At 41.6% G+C, this 21,452-nt stretch overlaps 1 protein-coding gene across 2 annotated transcripts in view; it reads right to left on the reverse strand.

The window, feature by feature from the left end:
- Positions 1–21,452, reverse strand: part of LOC148880709 (NAD-dependent malic enzyme, mitochondrial-like) — a 139,585-nt gene that overhangs the window by 39,205 nt on the left and 78,928 nt on the right. For both annotated transcript variants that reach the window (XM_088962683.1, XM_088962684.1), the window contains 2 exons: positions 4,851–4,964; positions 423–488 (listed from right to left, as the gene is read on the reverse strand). In XM_088962683.1, coding sequence (XP_088818809.1) covers positions 423–488; positions 4,851–4,964 — 180 coding nt within the window. The remainder of the gene's footprint in view (positions 1–422; positions 489–4,850; positions 4,965–21,452) is intronic.

Below are 21,452 nucleotides of genomic sequence, written 5' to 3' on the forward strand. Positions count from 1 at the left end.
ATGGCAACTTTCCCACTTTACATCCCCATTCCTCTGCCCACTGAATTAACTCCTGGACCTCTCCAACCGCCAATAACTCACTTTCATATAAATTTACATGAAGCCCTGAAACTACCTCAAACCATTTGAGAGTTACCATTAAGAACTTTTGCACAAATTAACATTTAGTATAAGAAGAGAATTGTCTAGAGGCCTTATAGCAATTGAAAATCTATAATCAATTTATTAATTGTTTAAACAGCATGTTAGTCAACATTAACCAACAGGAGTAAATTTTGGGGTTTAAAAAGTCATAAGTATGACAAATTCTTTGGCCATCAACCTACTCTACAAGGTCTAACTGGACCATAAAAATGGTAATAAGAATAAATAAAAATTCAATACAACATTTAATTTATCACTTTATGTGAATCATATTGTACCTCTTTGGAAAACAATCCCCCAACTGCAGATAAGCCAAGAAGAACATCAGGCTTTACTTGTCGAACCTGGTCAGTATAGAGTTAGAATAACAACAAATGTGAGTTATTTAGTAAATGTGACAAAAGATATGGCATTCATCTCAGCTAATAGTTCTCTGTCTGCAATGTGACAAAAGATATGGCATTCATCTCAGCTAATAGTTCTCTGTCTGCATTCTAGAATGTTTATAATTTTTAAATCACAAAAGTAATATGTGGCTTTTTGGAATGATATAATTTGCAATAAAATCTGTTAATAAAGCACCTGATAAAATTAGAATTAACAGCTACACTTATACCAAAACATAAATCTCAAGTGCTTAACTCAATGATACTATCCCTACCATTTTGGGTTCGCTGCAGCTTCCTTATCCAAAAAATTCAAAATCAATATCTAGGCCTTAGAAACACCGGATTAATGATATTAAAAATGCAACTACATTGACCAAACAAGAGACACATTTGAATGGACTCACATAATTTCTTGCTTCATTGTGACATAGCTATTTAGGCCTTTAGGTGACAATGAACAGATTATGGATGGATATGCTCAGTGCAAATTAGCCCATCAGATTTTACCAAGGGGAAGCTAGTGGTAACTATTTAATGCATGCAATTCAGTAAGTCATTGGATAATGACCTTTTTTATTTCAGTAAGTCAACTTCCTTAACCCTCATGACCAAAAATAATATTCCTTAATCCTCAGATACAGGAGCAACAATAATAATACCTGGCATACTGAATAGACAAGAATACTGTGAATGCATTCACATGATCTTTCGACTACCATTATTTTCTTGTTTGTGGATAACTATTCATGATATTCTTGTGTATACTTGATGAGATCTCGTGATGAGATACCTTCTTTGGTACAACAGTACCATCAAATGGAGTATGAGTGAAGGTGTTCAGATTAAATAATTCTAGATAACACTTTGAGAAAAACCTGGCATCATAATCATATTTATTAGAGAATGAAGTAGTCCATTAGAGCAGTTACACATATACTCCACAATAGAATAGTGTAGCAAAAAGGAAGAATGGATATATTGTGGAAGTAGCAAGAAGTATGATGGTGAGCTCCACAGTTCCAATTTGGTTTTTGAGATGATGCAATTCTCACAACAGTCTTCTTTACTAAATGGGTATCTTCCCGTGTTCATGGATATACTGTTTTATTCAGCCTTCTTTTATCTAAGGAGGAGATGTTTCATGTTCCATTGTGGGTGTTTGGGTGTGTATGCCTTGTCCATATCCTTGGTCCTCACCGCTCAAAGCTGGACCCTAAAGCAAAGAAGTGTGTTTTCCTCAGGTATGTAGAAAATCAAAAGGGGTATCGTTGTTATGATCCAACGTTAAGGAGTCAATATGTCACAATGGATGTCACTTTCTTTGAGTCCACACCTTTCTTTTCAGGAAGTCTTTCTCAGGGGTAATGTTTTGGGGGAGGAAATGAGCAACTCACACCACTTCCTGTTCTAGCTCCTTTGCCTGATCTAGTGTTTGACCCACCTGTTCCACCTAATTTGCTTGCTCCATTACATCCTACTTCTCAGTTTTATACACGACAGCACCTACAACAACACAAGGAGGTTGATTCCACAATAGAGGAACCCATGCCACTTCCCATCAGCTCATCTGAGATTCTAGGTTCAGATGACACAAACCCAGGTATGCCTTTTGCTCCATTTGATGTTTCAATTCCTATTGATACTACCACCCCTATTCCTAAAACCATTGCAAATGACCTAGACCTTCCTATTGCACTCTAGAAGGGGAAGAGAAAGTGCATAGCCCATTGTATCTCACATCGTCTTTCTTACAATGGGTTATCTCCCTCCTACAGAGCCTTCCTTTCTTCTCTTGACTCTATGTCTATACCCAAGACTATTAGTGAGGCTCTCTCTCCAAACCTGAGTGGATGACAACTATGTAGGAAGAAATAGAAGCCTTGACTAAAATCAAACATGAGAAATTATGGATTTACTTGATGGGAAGAAGATAGTTGGCTGCAAATGAGTTTATACTATGAAGTATTGGGTTAAATGGAAGCATATAAAGGTATAAAGCAAAGCTAGTTGCAAAAGGGTACACTTAGACTTATGGGAAAGCTACTTGGAGACTTTTGTACCGATAGCCAAGACGAGTTCAGTTCGGATCCTCTTATCTCTAGTAGTTGCTTACTCTTGGAGATTTGCAGGAGTAGGTGTGCATGAACCTTCCAGCTGGCTTTTATAGTGATGTGACCAAAGGAAAGGCATGTAGATTGAAGAAGTCCTTATATGGTTTGAAACAATCACCCAAAGCTTGGTTTGATAGGTTTAGGAGTGCATTGATTGTGTTTGGTTATACTCAAACTTAGTTTGGTCATACTTTGTGAAGAGAGGGGGATCATTGGTGTCAGTGTTGATAGTGTATGTGGATGGAATTGTAGTCATAGAAATGACTTGAGTGAGATTGATGCATTGAATGAAAACTTACACCAGGAGTTTGAGATTAGGGATCTTGGGAAGTTGAAATATTTTCTAGGCATTGAGGTGGCAAGGTCTAAACATTGGATCTTCATTTCCCAGAGGAAGTATGTGTTGGACCTACTATAAAAGACAAGAAAACTTGGGGTTAAACTAGTTGATACACTCATTAACCAAAATCAATGAATTAATGCTTCAGATGGTGAGCTAGTAAAGGATGCTGGGAAGTATCAAAGATTGGTGGACCAGTTATTATACTTGTGCATGACAAGACTAGATATCTCCTACATAGTTAGTGTGGTAAATCAGTACACGCATGCCCCACGAGTTCAACACTAGGAAGCCATTGATAGGATTATTGCCTATTTGAAAGGACATCTAGGCAAAGGGATATTGTTTGCTAACCATGGGCATTTGAAGCTGGAAGCTTACACAAATGCTGATTGAACAAGGTGCCTAGATGACAAGAGATCTACATTATGAGTATGCACTCTTGTTGGAGGTAATTTGATTTCATGGAAGAGTAAGAAGCAACCAATTGCAGCCATGTCAAGTGTAGAAGTTGAATGTAGAGCTATGGTATATGATGTTTTAGAGCTTCTTTGTGTTTGTTCCTTACTAGGAGAGATTGGAGTTGATGTAGAAGAATCTATGATGTTGTACTATGATAATCAAGCAGCAATTAGCATTGCTCATAACCCAATTCAACATGACAAAACAAAGTATATAGAGGTGAACAAACATTTCATTAGAGAAAAAAGTGTTCCTACCATATGTTGCATCTAGTTTACAGCTAGTTGATGTTCTCAAGAAAGGAGTTGCAAGAAATAAGCTTGAACGCGATCTACGCAAGTTGGGAATGTGTGACATCTACTCTCAACTTGAGGGGGAGTGTTGAGATTCAGTAGTTTCTTATGATTTTATTGTTTATAATCATTAGTTAGTATTATTGGGTCATTAGTTAGTGTTATTGGGCCCAAGGCCCATTAGTTTATGTTGTTTTTTTTGAGCTGTTTTTATGTTATGAACAATAGCCGCCCCATTAAGGGCATTTTAGTCTTTGTAATCAATCAATTTTATGAGTATATAAGATAATGAGTGGGGTCGCCAGATCATTATTGGATTCTCCCCATCTCTTCTTCTCTTCCTCTTCTTCTCTTCTCACTAAGATCTCTCTCTTTCTCTCTTCTTTCTCACTGTTATCAAATCAGATTATTGTTATTTTCTTTTCTACTCAATGTTATTACTTGCCTAATGTACACGATTACCACTTGAGCCAACTTGATATTCATTTCAAACATAATGTTAGATATTAGTTTTTATTTGTGTCATAGATTATTTGGTTGATCTAAAAGAATCATTTGCATTTTCTATAAGTTTAAAATTTTGTTAAAACTAATTCTGTTGTGTAGCTTTGAATCCTAAGGTTTAAAGGACAACTTCACAACATACTATAACCTTAGTTTTTTAGCTTTGTTTGATGATTTGAAACAAATAGTATTTTAAAAAGGTGAATCTATGCTTCCTTTTTCATTTCATAAAATATCACCCTACATTTTTGCATGCTTTACAATGTTTCCATCTTGTCAAAAATTTTACAATATTTCCATATGATAATTTTGACATTTCCAACAAGTTCCATTTATTTGCGTGACCAATATTTCCATTGACACTGACATTTTAAACACTGGCTGTTTCAAGGTGTAACTTTTGATACAAATGCTACATTGTTTTCAGATTGGCTAAAAAGGATGTAGATGGGAGAGGTAGCTGAGGCCACCTCCAGAAAAACTGGGATTTCTGTATCATTGTACATATTTAATCTCTATAGTTAATACAATACAGTTTCCAATGAAAAATCTGTGCAATTCTATCATGTTTCATTTATAAGTTAATAAAGGATAGCCTATGTAGTACCACTTCAACCAAGCTTGCCCCTTCCCTTAATCCTTGGTGACCAACTTCTTTCATCTTTCTTGCAAATGGCAGAGCATTTGGATCGATATTTGCTCGCTCCTCTGTAATTAGCCCCTGGATTTCCATAAAAGAAAAATAAGTATCAATATGCAAACAAAACGGAATGGAAAAACAGGATTCATGTAGCTGACCACATATAGTTGGGATAAGGCATGGGTGATGATGATTAAGTATTAATATTCAAACATATGTTTTCAGAAAAGTGGGTTTTCAGGACAGCAGTAGAATTCATTCTAAACCATTGCTAGACTAAAATAATCCATATTTAAATAGAAATTTATGAATAACAGGTATCTATTAGATAAAAGAGGGCCCAAATTGCTCGTTGCAATTGTAGCATAAGCCATGTTTACATTCACCTAAAACTTGAGGGGCAAAAACACTTGCTTATTGCAACAATTTACTGCATGTGAGGAGAAAAGATGGAAGTTAAGGCGGTGGAGAAAAGATTTAGGCTGGCAGGGAAGTGGAGAATGGAGCTGAGCATTGAAACCAAGAGCTTCATTTTCGAGCAAGGATGAACAATGGGTAAAGATTACCTGAAAGTCATGGAAGGTAGTAGGGCTACGATCCTTTTACCAAAGGAAGCCTGTTTCTGGTTGAAAGGCTTCGTAGATGGAACAGTTAATTCTATCAAGGCAGAAGGTTGGAGGAATTCTTCTGGTTGCACTGGAAAAAGATTTGAAGAGATTCTGAAGAGGAACAAGAGAGGCTGGTTTTTCACAGTTTCAGAGCACTTTGGCCTTAACAAAAAGCAGATGTCTGCGTGCCTGAAGAACTGAGGGAACAAGGGTGGGCCTCCTTTGCTGGCAATCTTCAATCGTTCCTCTTGAAGGTTGAGAGTGAGGTAGCAGAAGAACCACTGAGAAGAAGTAACTCTACCTGAAGGGATGAGAGATTCATCATATGGATGGCCGAGCCCTGCAGGAAGGTGGGGCGAAATTTCAAAAATTTCTCTCTCCCATTCGGGAATCGTATTCCCCAATTTAGAAAACTGCATTTTCAAGGCTCGTTCTTAAAACAAAACTGGATCAGATCTGAAACCAAAAGAAGGGAGAGGAAAATACCTGATACAGAATTAAAAGGAACTCCCAATGTAGGTGTTCACGCCCAAAGAAGATACAATATCCGCATCCACTGAAGATAACACAGTGTATGTTGAGGGAAGATCAGCAAGAATGGTTCTTTAGCAAGAACCTGGGATTCTTCACCAAGAATCGAGTAGGGTGGTGTGAGCATGACTTTTAATTGTTTCTTCACCAAGAAACAATATCAAGAACACTTCTTGATTGCTCCAGCAAGTGCAGATCAAACTGGGATGGCGCCAAGAACTGAGGGAGCGAAAAGACTACTACAAAGAGAATTGTGTTCCTTTTGTGGAATTCACCCCCCTTATTTATAATCCCTTCAGGATCAGCTTCCTAATCTGATTAGGAATGAGATTTCCTAATATAAATCTTGTATTTAGATCTAGACTCTCAAGTTGATAAGACTTATCATATCCAACTGCTAATCCCGGTCAAGTTATAAACCCAGAATGGCCCAATTTAGTTAAACCATTTAAGCCCAGTTCGAAATGGGCTTTAGGCCCATTAAGTCATATTGCTTATTTAACCCATTAAGTGCTGGCTAGTTTGGTTCTCTTTGTATGGCGTGGGACCGTAGCATTAATCTACACATCAGCCACATGGGTTCAGCCCCTGTTGAATTATAGTCTTTGTCTTCTTTTTATCCTTCAACCCTCCAAGGGCCTGTTTTTGTAATTATTCTTTTTCTCCTTGTTAGAATTGTTAGAATTAGTTAACATGGGCATTATTGTCTTTTTCATGTTTTTTCCTCTCTTATGTTTGTTGTAACATACCTAAGGGTATTGTAGTCATTTCAACTTTAGTAGAATGCTAATACAACCTGGGTCAACAGTAAGGAGAGAATATTAGATTTCTCCTTGCTAGTCTTCCCCTTTTCTTCTCTTTCCCTTCTCTTTCTCTTCCTTGTTAGACAGTGTATGCCCTTAGCTCCAATCAGAATGATGTGCATTATGACATTTAATGTAAGTGAATAAAGTACATATTTGATTCATGTTATTATGGTGTGTTTCTATGTAATACCCTTAAACTGGACACATATGAGACTCGTGTTAGTTTAGAATCTTCATAGCCATTGGATAGATCTAGAGAAATTTATCCTAGCAAGGCTGACACTGATGTGCCGCCAAGTTGGTTGAGGTGGCTTGTCTCTGAAAGGGTTGGTAGAATCCATCGTATGGACGCCAAAAGGTTGCGGAATGGGTGGGCGAATTTCAAAAGTTTTCTACCTACCTTCCAATTGGGAATCGCATTTCCTATTTTAGAATCAAGATTCAAGGATCCTTCTTGAACCAGAACTGAACCAGATCTAAACGAAAAGAAAAAGGGAGAGATTATACCTGATCCAGAGAAATAATATCTCCCAAAGTTGGTGTTCATGCCCAAAGAAGACACCAAGATCTGCTCCTACTAAAGATGACACAGCAACTATGGAACAGAACCAGCAGAATGCGTACCACACACTGAATCCTTCACAAGAATCCTTTGGGAGACAATGAGCACCAAACTGAATCAGCCTTTCAGTAAAGACTGATATCAAGAACTCTTTCTTGATCTTTCTCTGACAGAGAAGTCGAACTGTTGTAGATGGTGGCGGCTGCAAAGGGAGGAAGCTTGAGAAGAAGATGGCGAACTGCTTTTCTTCTCTAGGGTTTCTGAGATCCTATCTCAAAACTGCAGGGTGTGTTGTGTGTTTCCTAGGGTTTGAATTCTGGTAGTTCGAATAGGGTTTCCTCCAGGTACTTAATGATTAAGAAAAAAAATCTCCCGATCATATCAGGAGTTGCCCTTATCCAAATATGTATTTGGATTAGGACTCTTCTTAATCCTATCTGCAGATTAGATAAGCTTTTGGGCTCATCCTAATCTCAGATCCGCCCCTTGTTAATGACTGATCAAATCAGCCCAATTCGAAATGGGCTTTAGGCCCAATAAGAATCAAGTGCTCAAAAGTCTTCCAAACTGCTGCCCAGTTGGGCTTCTTTGTATGGCGTGGGACCCAAGCATTGATCTACACACCAGCCATGGGCTCGGCCCAGCCTCTATTACAAGGCCTGGCCGAATTCACTGGAGAGCCCAGTGAACCCCTTGAGCCCATCATATGGACCCTATGGGCCCAACACTTACACTAGGTGGAGCTTGGGTCAAGCCATCTTATAAAAACCCAGGGACTGTGGGCAGGTGCAAGATTAGCCCATCATGCATTATCCCAAATGGCCTTACACTTAACCTCTCAGCCCATAATGATCAAACACTGCCCGACAAGAGAGGACCACTCCCTCAACTGCAAGGTACAATGCTGCTCTCTCTACTTACATGGATCCCGAGAATTAAAACCATTTGCAAATATTTTTGAAACCATACTTAGGTATATGTCATATATATAAATTTTGCAAAACCAAAAATCCAACGATTGAAATCAACTGCCGGCAGTTTGGTTTCCATCAGAGAGAGTGCATCCCCGATCATTACCTTTGTCCTACAAAGGGGCTGATCCCATCACTATGATCACCCACTTAGATGAATTCCCAGATTGTCCCAACATACTTAGGTTTTGATCCCCGCTAAGGATCTCACTAATTGGCATATCAAAGATAGCCCAATCCGACACCTAGTGCAGTACCATAATCAGGTCTAGGGGTTAGGTGTAACTTTCCAGTTTTGCCCATCAATCTCCAAGGTCCAAGGCAATACTAGAAATCTGGTCCGGTTCAAGGGTTCAAGTAATCCTACACTGCATGTGCCTTGGGTCTCACCCTGGTGGTTGAGACAAGCCACCCCAACAATTGGCAACACGTCAATGTCAGCCTTGGCAAGATAAATCTCCCCAGACTTATTCAACGGCTGTGAACATTTAAAACCAACACAAGTCTCATTAAGTGTCCAGTTTTAGGGTCTTACACAGAAGTATACCACACAACATGAATCAAACATGTACTTCATTTCTTTACATTAAATATCAAAAGTACATCAGAAGTGATTGAAGCTAAGGGCATACAAAAACTGTCCAACAGCTCCCACTTGCACTTAGGTCCAATCTGGTACAAGCCGGAGTCCCATACTTTCCACGTGTTTCTCAAACACCTTCTGTGTGAGTGGCTTAGTTAATGGGTCTGCCACATTATCCGCTGATGTTACCTTCTGAATCAGGACGTCCCCTCTACCAACGATCTCCCACAGTACATGATACTTCCTCTCGATGTGCTTTGACTTCGAATGGGCCCAAGGCTCCTTAGCCTGGGCGATCGCTCCATTGTTGTCACACAACAACAGGATGGGTGATGTGCTGGACGGAACCACTCCTAATTCGTGAACGAACTTCTTCATCCACACAGCTTCCTTGGCAGCTTCACTTGCGGTTGTGGAGTCTGTCGTGGACCCCTGTTTGCTGCTTTTCCAGCAAACAGCACACGATCCTATCGTGAAAACATACCCAGATGTAGACTTTCTATCATCTGGATCCGACTGGAAATCGGCATCAGTATACCCGAGAATTTGCATTGAACTACCTTCGAATACCAGACAAAACTCTTTTGTCCTTCGAAGGTATTTCAGTATGTTCTTTACAGCTGTCTAATGCTCTTGCCCTAGGTTGGCCTGGAACCTGCTTACGACACTCACCGCTTAAGCAATGTCAGGGCGAGTGCACAGCATGGCATACATGATGCTCCCTACGGCTGAGGCATAGGGAACGTCTTTCATGCCCTCAATCTCCTTAGAAGTCTTGGGAGACATCTTCTTGGAGAGAGTGACTCTGTGCCTGAAAGGAACGTTTCCTTTCTTGGAGTTCTCCATGTTATACCTTTTGACAATTTTGTCAATGTAAGCAGCTTGGGATAATCCAATTATCCGCTTTGATCTATCTCTATAGAGTCGAAGTCCCAGTATATAGGAAGCATCTCCAAGATCTTTTATGGAGAACTGCTGCGAAAGCCACACTTTGACCGAAGTCAACATTCCTACATCATTCCCAGTGAGTAGGATATCGTCCACATACAACACCAAAAAGGTGACTTATCCCCACTGGACTTCCTGTAAACACAGGGCTCATCTGGATTCTGCTCAAAGTCAAACGATTTGACGGCAGAGTCAAAACGGATGTTCCAACTCCTAGAAGCCTGCTTAAGTCCATATATGGATCTATTAAGTTTACATATCATGTGTTCCTAACCAACAGCAATGAAGCCTTGCGGCTGCTACATGTAGATATTTTCACTAAGATCTCCATTCAGGAACGCGATTTTGACATCCATTTGCCAAATCTTGTAGTCATGGTATGTTGCTACTGCTAGCAAGATCCTAATGGATTTAAGCATGGCCACGGGCGACAAGGTTTCCTCATAGTCGATACCTTCTTTCTGAGTATACCCTTTCGCCACCAAACGAGCTTTGTAGGTCTCAGTCCTGCCATCAGGGCCCTTCTTCCTCTTATAGATCCATTTGCAACCAATTGCTTTTACCCCGGAGGGCGGATCTACTAGAGTCCAGACTCCATTGGTCTCCATCGAGTCCATCTCAGCTCTCATGGCCTCCACCCACTTCTGGGAATCTATGTCCAACATAGCTTCCACGTAAGTCACGGGATCTTCCTCACTAGTCAAGGCTTCCACCAGGTAACTATCCCAGTCCTAACCATAACGGACCGATGGCCTGGATACCTGGGTGGATCTTCTAGGTTGGTCACTACCTGGAACCTGCGGGACATCTCCCACTACTCCTGAGCTCTCCTCATCAAGAACTATTTCCTGACGATGAGTGTCCAAGATATAATCCGTCTCTAAGAACATGGCATTTCGACTGCAGAACACTTTCTGCTCACTTGGGTCATAGAAAAGATAACCCACTGAATCCTTTGGGTATCCTATAAATAGGCAACGACTGGTCTTGGATTCCAACTTGTCTGCATTCGTTCTTTTAACGTGCGCAGGACAACCCCAAATCTTCAAGTGTCTGACATTTGGTTTCTTTCCGGTCCATAGTTTGTATGGGGTTTTCAGAACCGATTTGGTTGGAACCCAATTCAGCACGTAAATTGCGGTCTCTAACACATATCCCCGAAAGGATGTGGGTAATTCTAAGCGTGTGAGAAGTGACCGGACCATGTCTAACAATGTCCTATTCCTCCTCTCTGAAACACCATTAAGCAGGGGTGTTGCAGGAGGAGTTAACTGTGAGATAATCCCATTGGCCTTCAAGTAGTCCCTGAATTCGTCAGAGAGATACTCGCCACCTCGATCTGATCGAAGGGCCTTAATTTCTCTCCCTAACTATTTCTCAACTTCTTGTTTGAACTCCTTGAACTTTTCAAAGGATTCAGATTTATGTCTCATTAGGTACACGTAACCATATCGTGAGAAATCATCGGTAAAGGTGATGAAATACACGTGTTGGTTGCGGGTCCTAACACTCAGGGGACCACATACATCACTATGTATAAGGTCAAGTGTGCCTGTACATCTTTCAGGCTTACCATTCAGGCTTACCATTAAATGGTCGCTTTGTCATCTTGCCTCTAAGGCAAGGCTCACAAGTGGGAAGGTTTTCTACGGTTAGAAAACCCAAAGGACCATCATTTACCAATCTTGTGGTTCGGTCAATACCGATGTGGCCAAATCGTTAATGCCACAGGCACGTGAGACTAACCATGTCACGAGTCCTTTTCTTGGGGATTTCGACCGTCGTAGTTTCGGTTAGGTTAGTTTCTAGAGAATGATGTAGAACATAGAGACCGTTCTCCAGTTCCCCGCATGCGATGAATTTGTTGTTCCTTTTGATAGTAATCACATTACTAAAAGAGAGTATATCCATCCACACACAGTTTAGAAACAGAAATCAAATTTCTTCTTAGATTTTGTACATAAAGACAGTCTTTCAGTACAAGAGTCCCTTCTCTAAAATTTAATTCTACGGTTCCTATCGCCGTAGCTGCAACACTTGCAGAAGTCCCCAAGTAAAGTGTCACCTCTCCTTCACTCAACTTTCTGCTTACTTTGAACCCCTGCAGTGAGTTACACGCATGAGTTGAAGCCCCGAAGTCAACACACTAGGACACAGAAGTTACTAATAAATTAGTTTCCATGACACAAGTTTCGAAAGTACCTATCTTAAATTCCAGGTAGGCAGGACAGTTCCTCTTCCAGTGGCCGACCTGCTTGCAGAAGTGATAGGCATCGGATGCCTTGTCTTTCTTTTGTTTCTTAGATTTGGTGGTCTTCTTAGATTCCAGGTAGGCAGGACAGTTCCTCACTCATGGCTTCATTAAATAGTAGCAGATTATCAAGCAAGTATATTTTGTTCTCCTCATGGCCACTCCCAATCACCTTCTGAGACTCCAGATCCTAAAAAACACAGTAGGAAGGAAAGAATGTTACACAACAATTTAATGACTTGGTTAAACTACTTACGGATAACAAATTTGTATTTAGTCTAGGTACATGAAGGGAAAAAAATAGGAGGAAGGAATCTGTAGCCTTAATGGTTCCCTTGCCAGAAATTGAGGCAAGAGAACCATCGGCTAAGGTGATTTTATCACGTCCAGGAAGCAAATCATATGAAACGAACAAAGTAGAAAGGTTGGTCATATGATCAGAAGCACCTGAGTCGATAATCCAAGGGATCTTAAGATTACCTGAAGTGGTTGCATGATTAGCAGAAGCCCTTATACCTGAATGAGCAAATGCAGAAGGAGCTGAATTTCCTGAAGGGTTGGAAAAAGTTACACCCTCGAGATGACTGATCATCTTCCCAAACTTTTCATACTCTGCTTTCATGGCTGGCAACTGTGCACAAGCAGACTCAACTTCAGTATCTGGACCAACAGCCACATTGCAGACTCAACTTCTGAAACCAAATAGGAACAAGATCGGGATGTAATTTCCAACACTTGTCTTTGGTGTGCTTTGGCTTCTTGCAGTATTCACATTCAACCTCTTTCTTTCTAGAGCCACTAGGAGCCCCAACAACTCCTTTGGGTTTAACCCCCATATTCGCAAAGTGATCACTAATACCAACCCCTTGAACCTAAACCATCATTCTGCTTTCTTCACTGCCCACCAAAGCATATGCTTGTGACAATGAGACACTTTCCTTGGATAAAATATTATGTTTTGTGATGTCATATTCTGGGTTTAGTCTGGCTAAGAACTCAAACACCATGTTTCTTTCAACTAGTTTCATGTAGGTCTCTGCATCATTGGTGGTGTCCCAAGTTACAGCTTCTATTAGATCAATTTCTTGCCACAGAGACTTCAGGGTTGAGAAGTATACAGCAAGGGATTTTTCCCCCTGCCTTAAATTTTTCACATCACTTCTCAATTTATAGGCTCTAGCCACATTTAGTTTCTGGGAATAGGTTTCTGCAACACTGTCCCAGATTTCCTTTGCTGAATTCATACATAGATAGTGCTGGCTAATCTATGGCTGCATTGAGTTCACAAGCCACCCAATAACAGTGTAATTCTCTTGCATCCACTTCTCATAGGATGAATCATCCTCTAGGGGAGCCTTCTTGCTCCCGGAGATAAACCCCCACTTTCCTCTACTACATATATAAATCTTTACCGATTGTGACCATGCCAGATAGTTGGTTCCATCCATCTTAACTGTGGTCACAGTCAATAAAGAATCAACTGGAGTTCCCTGAACTTGTCCAAATTCAGCAACATTCTTACTCTCAATCTCTAAGGAATCCACCATGTAAACACTTCAAATGGGGATCCAGTCAACTTCTACTAGTGTACTGAATGAGGATGAGCTAGGACTATGTTAAATCAGCTTCAAACACAGCAATACACAAGGCCAAACCACACTAGGAAGCTGTGAGAGCCAAGCCTGGCAGCGGCACCTCGTTATCTACACGAGACACTAAATGGCTTGGTTCAACCTTCAAGAAGTAATCAACAGACCTCCAAGCACTGAAGGGATAGGAAATCCATCACATGGACGCCCAAGATTGCGGAATAAAGGGGGTGAATTTCAAAATTTTTTCTCTCCCTTCAACTGGAATCGAATTCCCTATTTAGAAAATCATATTTTCAATGATCATTCTTGAACCATAAACTGAACCAGATCTGAACCAAAAAGGAGTAGGGAGAGATAATACCTGATACAGAGAAACAATATCTCTCAATGGAGGTGTTCACGCCCAAGGTAGGATCCAAAATCTGCTCCCACTGAAGATGGCAGTGCAGGGTGGAGCAGAATCAGTAGTGTTCTTCCAAAAGAACTTGATCCTTCTCAAGGATCACCTGGATGGCTTGTGAATACAACCCCCACCAATCTTTTCTCCAAAAGATTGGAATCAAGATCCAATCCTGATTTCTCCCCAAGGAATGGAGATCGAACTGCTATAGGCGGCGGCTGCAGGAAGGAGGCAGCTAGAGAGTATTTGCAGGAAGCAGAATTCTCTCTTCTGTGATTTCAGCTCTGAAGACAAGACTATCTGTTGCTGATGATTGTGTTGTGTCTAAAGGCTACCGCCCCCTCTTCCTTTTATAGACTTAAAGGGATCAGCTCCTAATCCCATTAGGAGTTCCTAACCCAAATCATATCTGGATTAGAAGTCCCTTTAAGATAAGGGATAACTCTTATCTTATCTGCAAATTAGATCAGCCATCTCCTAATCTAATTAGGAAGTTTCTAGATCTAAATCTCATTTAGATCTTGGACTCTCTAAGTGGATAGGGTGTGGGCCCAATCCTATCAGCTGACCTTATCTCAGAATTCGCCCCTTAATGACTAATCAAATTAGCCCAGTTCGAAATGGGCATAAGGCCCATTTAGGGTTATGTATTCATTAAGCCTTCCAAACTGCTGCCCAGTTGGGCTTCCTTGTATGGCGTGGGACCCAAACATTGATCTACACACCAGCCACATGGGTTCAGCCCAGCCTTTGTTACAAGGCCTGGCCGAATACACTGTTATGGACAGTGCACCCCCTGAAACCCATCAGATGGGCTCTATGGGCCCAACACTTACCCTAAGTGGTCCCTGGGCCAAGCCACCTTGTAACACCCAGGGACTGTGGGCAGATGCAAGATTAGCCCATCAGGTATTATCCTCAATGGTCTTACACTTAACCTCTCAACCCATAATGATCATACACTGCCCGACAAGAGAGGACCTCTCCCTCGGCTGCAAGGAACAGTGTTGCACTCTCTCAAATATGGATCCCGGGAATTAAAACCTTTTGCAAATCATTTCGAAACTGTAGAGAACACTGAAGTGGGCCCCACAGCTACGGTCCCACTGTGTTCGTAGGGTAGAAGATATTCTAGTCTGCCTAGGGTTAGCTATTGGTCATTTAGTTGTTTCAGTTGTTATTTATTTCAGTCTTTGTTTTACTCTATTTGTTATGTAAAGACTAAGGGCAGATCTGTCCTTTCCATGTAATGAGCATAACCTATAAATATTAATTAAAGTGGCGGCGACAGAACATGAAGCTTCTGCTCCTCCTTTCAACCCTTGTGTTCTACTGCTTCTTCTCCCTCTTTCTTTTCTCTCCTCTTTCTTTCTGCTTATCTTCGATCCTAAGATTCACTAGGGTTCAAGACTGATAACAGTCCTGAACTTCTAGTTGGTATCAGAGCCAAGTTCTCTCATGTGAGTCTAGTCCAGCCGACCACATGAGAACCATCTAAGGCTGGAAGACTGAGAAAGCAGAGTTCGTTGACTAGTTCTTGGAGATCTCCAGAGGATTAGCAGCTGTTTGAAGAAGTATCACAATTGTAGCAAGTTGGTGATCAGGAAGAATCAGAGAAGGCTAGGGTTCGGGTAACCTTGGTAGGCAGCGAACTGCATTCTACTGTAAGTTTTTTACTTTCTGAGAGAAGTAACATCAGAAAAGATAGGTTGGACCTATCCAGTAAGGATGGCCGAACTACTCTAGGGTTTTATCTCTCTATTCTCTAGGGTTTCTCTAGGGTTTTGTCTTATCCCTACGGCAAACCCTAGTATTAGGCCAAAACTTGTGATCTTATTCCTGCGGCAAACCCTAGAATTCTCCTCAACATTGATCAGTTTTAGGGTTTCATATTAACCCTAATACAAACCTTATCCGTAAGGCTCTTAGGACTGATTAAAACCTCGAATTGGCTTCAGCATATCAGATTGCCCTTCAAACTGTGTTTCAGTCTTCTTTTGGGGTTTCAAACACTTTTGAAGGGGTGAAAACAGTTTGGACTGTTGCTGTTGTGTGTGGTTATTGATTTCAGATCAGTCTTATATATATTTCATGCACATCTATCGTGAGTACAGATTGGTTCTCTACTGATTTTGTGACTGTTGTTGGGACTTCTAGTGCTGGTTTTGACTGTAGTAACCATAATCTTTGATACTTCTGGTTCTTGACTGAAATGGAGCTTAAGAATCAGGCAGAATGCAGTTTTGGGAACAGCAGTTATGGTGGTGGTTCTGAGACAGGTTTTCAGATTACAACCGTAAAGTTTGATGGATCAAACTACTTGGAATGGGCCCAATCAGCCATGATGGCTATTGGGGGAAGGGGCAAAGTAGGGTATCTCTTGGGAGATGTAGCAGAACCATCCAAGGGAGACCCTACGTATACCAAGTGGGTCCAAGAAAACTACTTGGTTATGACATGGCTCTGTAATTCAATGCAGCCCCATATCAGCCGAAATTACTTATGGGCAAAGACAGCCAAGGAAATATGGAATGTGATGAAAGAGACTTACTCCCAACCCCTTAATGTTGCTAGAGCATATGAGTTGAAATGTGAGGTGAATGCCCTTAAACAAGGAGAGAAACCGGTCCCGGTCTATTTCTCTAACTTGCAGTCCCTGTGGCATGAGATTGATCACTTAGAGACTCTTGAGTGGGAGAGTCCCAAAGATGCTCAGATACATAGAAAGCACATTGAGACAAACAGAGTGTTTGAGTTTCTGGCAGGACTGAATTCAGAATATGATATTGTGAGGCAACAGATCTTGACCAGAGATAGTGTGACCCTCTCTCAGGCATACTCCTTAGTGCACAATGAAGAGACCAGGAGGAAAGTCATGATGCAACCTCAGCCGCTTACACCTGCCTTGGTAGCTGTCAAACCCAAAACAGAGGGTGATTCAAAGAGGGACAGAAAGAAGGAAGATAAAAGGGATGTGGTGTGTGAGCATTGCAAGAAACCTAAACACACAAAAGAAACATGTTGGAAGCTACATCCACATTTGGTCCCAGCAAAGTTGAGAAATAAAAGGAGTAATGCTCATGTGGCTACGACTACTGATTCAGCATCCTCATCTGGCACGAGAGGCACACCATTAGAGACCTTAGCTGCAGTTCGGGCAGCTCTAATACAATTGGAGAGGGAAGTTGGCAGTTCAGCTCAGTTACCGCAGTCATCATCAACTCCAGCTACATCGGCCTTTGCACACTCAGGTACTCGAGCCTCATCCTACCATGCCTCCGCTCCAGGTACTACTGAACCGTGTTGGGTAATAGATTCAGGTGCATCTGACCATATGACCAGCTTGCCCTCTCTGTTTACTACTTATCACTTATCTTCTGGTAGGGATAAAGTATCTATAGCTGATGGCTTTCTTGTCCCTATTTCTGGCAAGGGTGACATCAAACTGTCAGATACTATATCCTTGTCCTCTGTCTTGCATGTTCCTAAACTGGATACTAACCTCCTTTCCGTCAGTAGCATTACCAAACATTTGAACTGCTCAGTAACTTTCTTTCCTGACCGATGTGTTTTTCAGGACATGGAGACGAAGAAGGTGATTGGGACTGGCTGTGAGACGAATGGGATCTATCTGCTCGGGGAGAGTTCTCATCGGGAAGAGTCAGTGGATAAGAAGTTACTTGTTTCTCAAGTTGTGAGTCCGGTTATGTTGTGGCATAACCGATTTGGTCATTTATCTTTTCGGTCCTTGAAGAGTCTGTTTCCTACTTTGTTTGAGTCTGTTGAGTCATCTCAGTTGAAGTGTGAAAGTTGTGAGTTGGCTAAACATTGTAGAAACTCTTATTCATTAAGTAATAAAAGGAGTAATAGTTCTTTTGATATTGTGCATACTGATGTTTGGGGGCCATATCACATTCCTTCTATGGGGGGGTACAGGTATTTTTTGCTATTTGTTGATGACCACACCCGTTTTTCATGGGTTTATCTTATGCGATCACGAGATGAGGTGCCTGTCCTGACCCAAAACTTCCACCAAATGATTCTAACACAATTTGATGCCAGGATAAAAGTACTTAGATCTGATAATGCAAAGGAATACTTTGCTAAGCCATTGGCATCGTACCTCCTTAATCATGGGGTTATCCACCAGAGCACGTGTCCTCATACACCTCAGCAGAATGGGGTTGCAGAGAGGAAGAATAGGCACATCTTGGAGGTGGCTAGAAGTATTATGTTTACCTCCAATGTCCCTATTCGCTTCTGGGGTGATGATATCCTTACGACGCTATATCTTATTAATCGGATTCCTTCTCGGGTTCTTGATATGAAACCTCCTTTTTCCCTTCTATACCCCAATGAGGAGTTGTTCACTATTCCCCTCAAAACATTTGGTTGTACCTGTTTTGTTCAGCTTCTTGGTCCCAATTACTCCAAGTTTCAACCCAAGGCCTCCAAATGCATCTTTCTTGGTTATGCACAAACTCAAAAGGGTTATTGTTGTTATGATCCTGTCTCAGGGAAGAAGTTTGTATCCATGGATGTCACTTTCTTTGAGGAGACACCCTACTATTCTCGGGTCTCTCCTCAGGGGGAGAGTAGTGAGCGTGGAGATTTGGGTCTTTTTCTTCAGGGGGAGGAGGAGTGCAGTGAGGACAGGGTTAATACCTTTGGGGCTGTTCCCTTACCTATTCCAGTTGATGATGAGGGTTGTAGTAGCGAGGGTGGTCAAAGGGATCGGGAGTTGAGAGTCTATCATAGGCGATGCAGGCAGATTGATCCTGGTCATCAGTAGTCCCAGACAGCTACAATCTCTTCTGCGGCTCCAAGTCCAAATATTACAGTCCCAGGGCCCACAGAGACTCCTTCCATTGTTGCTACCTCACCCTCTGCAGATGACCTTGACCTTCCCATTGCCCTCCATAAAGGAAAACGACATTGCACCACATCTACAGCCCACTGCATCTCCCAGTTTTTGTCCTATGATCGCCTATCTCCCTCCTACAGGTCCTATCTCACCTCTGCTGCTGATGTCCCTATTCCGAGAACAGTGCAAGAAGCCCTATCAGTCCCGGAGTGGAGAGGTGCAATGCAAGTTGAAATGGATGCCCTGTTGAAAAATAATACCTGGGAGCTAGTTGACTTGCCCAAAGGAAAGAAACCAGTTGGATGCAGGTGGGTATTTACTGTGAAGCATAATGCGGATGGTTCCATTGAGAGGTACAAAGCTCGGCTAGTTGCAAAGGGGTTCACTCAAACTTATGGTATAGATTACTTGGAGACATTTGCCCCGGTAGCCAAGATGACCACCATTCGGGTTCTATTATCTCTTGCAGCAAGCTACACTTGGCCTTTGTACCAAATGGATGTTAAGAATGTTTCCTGAACGGGGACTTGTAGGAAGAGGTCTACATGCAGTTGCCTCCTGGATTCTATGATACAGAGGCAGGTAAGAAAGTTTGTCGGCTCAATAAGGCTTTGTATGGTTTGAAGCAGTCACCTAGAGCTTGGTTCGACAGATTCAGACTAGCCCTTGGGAAGTTCGGTTATGTACAGGCCCAGTCAGATCATACATTATTCATCAAGAGGGTGGAGTCATCACTGACACTACTTGCAGTTTATGTTGATGATATTGTGGTCACAGGAAACGACAACCATGAGATTGAGTCCCTCAAACAGCTTCTTCATCAAGAGTTTGAGGTGAAAGATCTGGGTACACTACGGTATTTTTTGGGTATTGAGGTTGCTAGATCTAAGCAGGGGATCTTTGTCTCAGAGGAAATATGTGTTAGATCTCTTGGCTGAAACTGGAAAGCTAGGTGTCAAACCTGCAGATACACCTATTGAACAGAACCACATGATTAATGCAGAGAGTGGGGAGCTGCTTGAAGACAAAGTTATGTTCCAGCGGTTAGTGGGAAAGCTCCTATATCTATGCCTTACCCGACTAGACATCAGTTATGCCGTTAGTGTTATCAGTCAGTACATGCATTCTCCTAGAACCACACACCTTCTAGTAGCAGAAAGAATACTAGCATATTTGAAGAGATGCCCGGGTAGAGGTATACTGTTCAAGAACAATGACCATATGAAGGTGGAAGTCTATACAGATGCCGATTGGGCTGGGAGTGTTGATGACAGAAGGTCTACCTCTGGATATTGTGCTCTTGTGGGAGGTAACCTGGTTTCTTGGCGGAGTAAGAAACAAAGTGTTGTCTCTCGACCCAGTGCTGAAGCTAAGTATAGGTCAATGGCTAATGGAGTGGCTGAAATTCTTTAGCTGAGATCACTACTTGAGGAGTTGGGTGTTGAGTATGAGAAGCCCAAGCCCCTGATGCTGTATTGTGATAATCAAGTGGCTATTAATATAGCACACAACCCAGTGCAGCATGACAGGACTAAACATATTGAAGTTGATCGACACTTTGTACGAGAGAGGGTCTCATCACAAGAAGTATGTCTCCCATACATCACCTCCAATATGCAACTGGCAGATATCCTCACTAAAGCTGTATCACGGAAGAAGGTAGAGGCAGATCTATCCAAGTTGGGAATGATAAACATTTATTCCCAACTTGAGGGGGAGTGTAGAGAACACTGAAGTGGGCCCCACAGCTACAGTCCCACTGTGTTCGTAGGGTAGAAGATATTCTAGTCTGCCTAGGGTTAGCTATTGGTCATTTAGTTGTTTCAGTTGTTATTTATTTCAGTCTTTGTTTTACTCTATTTGTTATGTAAAGACTAAGGGCATATCTGTCCTTTCCATGTAATGAGCATAACCTATAAATATTAATTAAAGTGACGGCGGCAGAACATGAAGCTTCTGCTCCTCCTTTCAACCCTTGTGTTCTACTGCTTCTTCTCCCTCTTTCTCTTCTCTCCTCTTTCTTTCTGCTTATCTTCGATCCTGAGATTCATTAGGGTTCAAGACTGATAACAGTCCTGAACTTCTAGTGAAACCATAATTTATATACTTTTATATCTCATATAAAATATATTTTGCAAAACATATCTCAACGATTGAAATCGGCTGCCGGCAGTCTTGGTTTCCATCAGTGAGAGTGCATCCCCGATCATTACCTTTGTCCGACAAAGGGGTTGATCCTGTCACTATGATCACCCACTCAAATGAATTCTCAGACTGTCCCAACATACCCAGGTTTTGACCCCCGCTAAGGATCTCACTAATTGGTACATCAAAGACAGCCCAATCCGACACCTAGTGCAGTATCATAATCGAGTCTAGGGGTCGGGTGTAACTTTCCAGTTTTGCCCAACAATCTCCAAGGTCCAGGGCAAATACTGGAAATCTGGTCCAGT

This window comes from Nelumbo lutea, chromosome 1 (assembly GCF_056320005.1).
Source record: "Nelumbo lutea isolate HS-2025 chromosome 1, American lotus-T2T, whole genome shotgun sequence".
In the NCBI taxonomy this organism is placed as follows: domain Eukaryota; kingdom Viridiplantae; phylum Streptophyta; class Magnoliopsida; order Proteales; family Nelumbonaceae; genus Nelumbo; species Nelumbo lutea.